Here is a 5,996-nt window from a genome sequence, read left to right as displayed (position 1 = left end):
AACAAAGCATGGAATGCACGGACAGACAATGCATGAGTTTGTTAAGCATAAACTTTCATAAAAACAACAATAATGGTTACAAAAGAGTCAAATGTATTCCCATCTCTTTTGAACACAAGCCACGCCTACCCCGAAATCCACGATCCACTGGTTCGTCCTTTGAATCGATCGTTGTTAATATAGACTAACTGTTAATCACACAAGAAGTCTAAGAATCTAGCCAAAAAGCTCACACAAGACTCATAACATAATCTCATACAATTCTCTAGTTATAGGTTAAGTGAACTACTTTAATTGTTCTAAGCCCATTTAAGATTCTACACATCTTCATTACCCGTCTCTTGCATATCTAATGGCTTACTAATTCAATTAGATTAGGTCTATAGTTTATTAGACAAGACTTAAGAATATCTACAACTTGCAGAAGGAACAAAGGCTAACTTAGACTATAAGAGTCCATAACATCAAACTAAGAGTACATAACACTAAACCCAAGTCCACTAGACTCGGCCCATTACACAATTGCTGACCCAACTGGGTCAACTAACGGTCAATGATGGTCAAACGGTTCAACTAACAGTCAACGTCCATAGTCAAGTCAAGGTCCTGGTCAAATAGTCAATTTACTGAGTCAACCCGATTCAACTCAGCTTAACAGGGTCAAACCTAGTTACAGAGTTAACTCAGTCAACTAGACTGATTCAGGTAAGTCAGATTCACAAGTGACTTAGTCAGATAACTAAGTCAGCTAAATGAAAACGAGTCAGACTGACTAAGTTCAGTCAGACAAGCCAAAGATTCTTACTCATCTACAATTCTAACATCAGATCAACTTCAATCAATTTTATTACATCAAATCATTCATATCAATTTATACCTCTAAATTGATTTACAAAGGCAATACATGTTACCTGAAATTGCAGTCCTAAGCAAGCCTCCACTGAGACCATCAATAACCCTACATTACCATTGCAAACCTCTAAGTACTCATCCATACTTCACTTCAGACACACAACCACCATCACATACACCCAAACCAACTTCAACCCAGTTCTTCTCCCATTTCCAGTTCAACTCCAATATCCTCAGCTATTACACAATACACTTCAGTTAATCACCATTACCTACAACATCTCGTCATAACAATACCAACACCTATATCCCCTATAACTTCAACAACGCCCTGTATATCCATCACACTGTCGTTCAACTTCATAACTAGTTCATGTCTTCAAGACCACTCTCATTCACTCATACATCCATAACAATTCCATTAATTACCAACTGTAATTACATAACCACATCCACCAACACAGAATGAATCTGCTTCTCCACTAGAATTATAACTAACACCACCATCCAAACACATAACAAAACATCTAAACACAGTTCACCTGCAAACCAACACTATCAGTTCAATTCAAACAACATCTTCTTTACATCTACGCACCTCCATATCAAACGAATCCAACCACAACAATTCAAATTCAAATCCCAAAACCATACCCACATCAACCTCAGTTCAAACTCCAACAACTGCAACTCCAATGACCCCCCTGCAGTTGTGAATCTCAACATTAACAGTTCCACTTAAGTGTAAAGGTACCAGCAACACATGCATGTTCTTCACTTCAAACACTAAATCTTCTTCCCTGCCACTTATCTCAATGAAAATTCTAAAACACGGTCCAATCCCTGCATCATCTTAATTCTATGTAATTCAAGATACACCCTAAACATTCATAATTTCATTTTTTACTCACCAACCCATCTCAATCCATTGTCTATAGATGAACCCATAAATTCAACAACAGAACTGCAAAACTTAACAAAATTCACAGAAAATAACAATTACCTCAAACAAATACTCCAGCACCAGCCAGTTCTCCTCTAATTTCTTTTCCTCGACTTCATGAGTTCAATAAATCTAAACACCATCAACAGTTTCATATTCTGAAACTCTACAGAACAATCTCATAAAACCCCAACTCTTCAAAACAATCAAACCCATCTTTTATTTTTCTCAAACATCATCTCTTTCATCTTAAATTCCATCTTCCGTAGTTTCTCTGAGTTCTTGTTACAAACCCTAGATCCTCGATTCATCACTGAATCTACTAAGAACAACTGATAATTCTTCTTCCTTGTTCTAATAATGAAACCCCAGCATCTACTGCTCAATTTCATCATCAATATCTCATAAACCCTCAATCAACTCAAGAACCCTAACTTTCATATTTCTTTTCTTCATTACAGATCACAACGATACCATCTTCTTCTTCATAATTAGCATAATCATCAACTCCTCATTCCTTTATAGTTCCTCACGATTTGATTCTCTCAATTATACCTTAATTTCGTCTCTCGATCTTTAGCAGAAGAAGAACAGAGAAAGAAGAAAGAGGAGAGAAGTAGAAAGAAGAAGAACCAAGAATAAGAAAGAAAAAGAAGGAGAAATCGAGTTTATCTTCTCTCTGGATAAGGCCGATTAAAATTTCTAAAGGCACCCGAGAAACTGATAAGGGCACCCAGGTCGGTTCGATAGCAAAATGACTACTTTTCCCTTCGACTAATCCGATGAAATCTTATTCGCCCGATATCCGAATGACACGTTGAAGTAGTCCACTCTGCGTAGCTTTTTGAGACATATCCAACGATACTAGTTTCGTATCTATATCGTTGTTAGATTAATTTTTATTAACTAACGTTCGTGTTAAACTAATCGAGTTATTATCGGCGAAATACTCACTTGACTATCGCTAGACCAGCCAATAGCGTTGACGAGCTTAAGGATCCTTACAAAGCTTTTTCCAAACTGAAATTAATCAATTCTTATCTTCGATCTTCAATGTTAGCTGAACAAATAGATTATAAATTGATTATTAGAAAACTTCCGTCTAAAAATATTCGAAATGCCTCGAATTCGAAAGCCCGGGCGCTGCTGGTAGCATAGCTACTTGCTTGCATTCTAGAAAGTTTGTTCCGTTACTTGCTTGCATTCTAGAAAGTTTGTTCCGCTTCCTGCTTGCTGAAGACCGTAAGTAACTCAGTGCTCCATTCCGGGGAAATGAAAGCAGAACTTAGAGAATTATAACAAATTTTGTAAATTTTTAATTTAATTATTAATATGGAAAACAACTAATAATATTTTATTAATAGAACTTTGCGCTATTTTTTTCATGGGTCGGGATCGAGCAACAAATTGTTTTGACAAAAATTCTAGTCCGTCAAATGAATCTTATCGGATGGTCAATAATTTAAACCAATCTGGCATTTAATCAACGTTATACTCTGTTTGGTAGCTTTTATGCCGAGGCTGGAACAAATCTTAACTTTTACCAAATAATATTGGTCGGTGCTCACTAATAGCTCTAATCTAGATGACGATGGTCAACAGACATCATCATGGATTCGTGATCAACTTTCTTCTCTCATAAAACATATCTATGTGGTTTGCGTTTTCATCTCAATGGATTCTTCTTCTCCTACTTTATGGGTTTCTCATTTGTGCCTCCAGCTTATCACCGCTAACAACAAATTCTCCTACTTCATCATCAGAAATAATTAACCGCATAAGCAACAACATTCTCTTTTAGAATTATTGTTAAGCTATATATATGTAACTTGATGGAGCTTGTGAATTCATCTGAAGCTGTGGATTTAATTGGTAGCAACAGACTAACAGTTCTTCTACTGCCGCCAATGATCAACATCCATTTTTCTTGGGGTGGTTTAATAACAACGTTTATTCACCTAATTTTAAAAATCAAGAGCAGTTCTTTGTCTCCTATTTAAATTCTTTAACAGAACTATTTCTCAAACGAAGATGAATTGAGTGGAGAGTGAGCTTGTGATACAAACCATCATGAAGATACAAAGATCTATGATGATATATAATCTTTAATTGTCCGTATAAAATATATTCTTAAAAATTGTATCCTTTCATCTACCTAATGAAGGAAAAATCTGATTTATTTACCAAATCAATCATAATAAAAAAAAGTAGACGATATAGTTTTGTGTCGAATATTTTTCCTAAAATTTCTCAACTTATATTAAGCCAAACACAAAATGAGATCGGTTAAACGGCCACGTAAGCACTAATATGAGTCGTTAGATATAGGAAATCTAGCGTTTCACAAGGTTTGTTAAAATGCTTTGTCAAAACATTCTGTCGAGGGATCCCGATCGTTTTTTCATAGGGATAAAATAAAAGTGTTAGTTCGGTTCAGACAAATTCTTTTCGGGAAAGGGCCTGACACTATGGTTGGATTTAAAATCAGTAACCCATAAATGTTTTTGAGTAGCCCTCAAATTCTCTTGTCTTTGTGTGTCCGAAAATGAGAATGTGGAACTTGATAATCTGAATGCAATACGGAATAATTTATTTCATGCATCAATTAACTTTTACAAGCAGCCTCGGCCTGTTTCAGCCTCGTAACTACATTTATCTTTGTTTTCTTTTTTCGCAGAAACAAAAGCAAAACAAAATGATACACAAGAAACAAAGAAAAAGCAGAAAACCGAAGAAAACAGTAAATTAAAAGAAAAATCTCAAGATAACAACGATGTCATATCCATAGTCTTTGATATCATTAATATTAATATTGTATAATGATGATTAGTATTCCTTAGAGCAACAACACCCACAACTCCACTTAGTGGCAGTCATTTGCCGGCAAGCAAGACTAGTCTTTGATTTGCTTTCCCCACATTTCTTAAAACATGAATTCATACAACCGTCACATGACAGACCATCAACTACTCTGCTTGTCCCCATTGAATTAGTAGCATCTCTCATGGGACATTCACTACCATCTGGCGCAGTACCAGGGGCAGTCGCCTTGTCTGCAATCGTGATCAAGCAAAATACGTCAGATTTGAAAATGGTGTTGAAACTCCAAATAAGATTACTGGATAAGTCGTTCTTTTGCATACATGTAGTACTAATTAATTAAAAATAAAATGCCTGTGTATATATATGCTTACTGGTAGCTGCGGATACAGTAATCAGCAACAAGAGAAAACCAACCAAAAAGAGAGCGGAAGAAGATGAAATCTTTGCCATGATAGTTGCTAAAGAAAAGCTTCTAGTTGTGTCGTCTAATTAAGTTTGATGCTTTAAATGTTGTCGGAATACTTGTAATGAGATGATCCTTGCACTCTCTTTATTTATAGATAAGAGAATCACTTCACTTAGCAGCCTGCACCTGCGAAACTAAATTCTTTATGGTTTTTCATAACGTGTTACACAATTCCGATGCAGAACGTGTTACCAAGAATTGCTTAGTAATGGGTTCCCACGTGAACATGACTAGGAAGTCCATGATTGCATCTTGCACCCACCTGTGACCTGCGTAATTTTTTGTTTGGATGCAAAGAATTGTTTAAGTACGGGGGTGGGTGTTGATATGATGGGCTGGTTAATTAATTAATCAAATAAAATGTATCCGCGTGGGCACGGTCGGTGTGTCGAGCTTTTTATTAAGAACGGAGAACCTGTGCTTGATGAAATTGAACAGGTGAAATAGTACAACGAGGTAAGAGAACCTACAGTACGAAAACCATTTTTTTTTAAGAAAATTCTAAATTACTCGGAATTTGGGGGTTATTCTAGTTTCCAATCTAGATGTTAGATTAGAAGATCCTATGACTTAACCTGAATAGCAAACTCGGAAAACTCGAGATATTAATGATAAATGAGATATTTTATAAAGTATCCCTGTTTGAAAAGTGAAACTTCTAAAATATCCCCGTTTTTTACAAATTTTATAAAGTACCCTTTTTTTGACTGTTTTTTTCATGTAACAGTTTCCATCCAGTTAAATGCTAGGTGGCAGTTATCTCACCTATTGAAAGTCCTATTTACCCCTGAACACATCTCCTTGGTAGGGAGGATAAATGATTCGACGATCCTGGGTGTAACGATCCTGAACCAGGCTCGACAAACCTGAAAGTGGTGTAACGACCCTGAACCGGGCTCGACTAACCTGAAA

General features: G+C 36.1%; 1 protein-coding gene across 1 annotated transcript; it reads right to left on the bottom strand.

Annotated features, from left to right (window-relative positions):
- Nucleotides 1-4,359: 4,359 nt before the first annotated feature.
- On the bottom strand, nt 4,360-5,219 carry LOC113273531. Its single transcript, XM_026523219.1, has 2 exons — nt 4,990-5,219; nt 4,360-4,848 (listed from the first exon to the last, which is right to left on the bottom strand). The coding sequence occupies exons 1-2, from the start codon at nt 5,066-5,068 to the stop codon at nt 4,622-4,624; spliced, it is 306 nt and encodes a 101-aa protein (XP_026379004.1). The 5' UTR covers nt 5,069-5,219; the 3' UTR covers nt 4,360-4,621.
- Between the last annotated feature and the right edge of the window lie 777 nt (nt 5,220-5,996).

This window comes from Papaver somniferum, chromosome 4 (genome assembly GCF_003573695.1).
Source record: "Papaver somniferum cultivar HN1 chromosome 4, ASM357369v1, whole genome shotgun sequence".
Lineage (NCBI taxonomy): Eukaryota > Viridiplantae > Streptophyta > Magnoliopsida > Ranunculales > Papaveraceae > Papaver > Papaver somniferum.
Note: the sequence above shows the minus strand (reverse complement) of the source record. Positions and strands in the feature narration are given on the sequence as shown.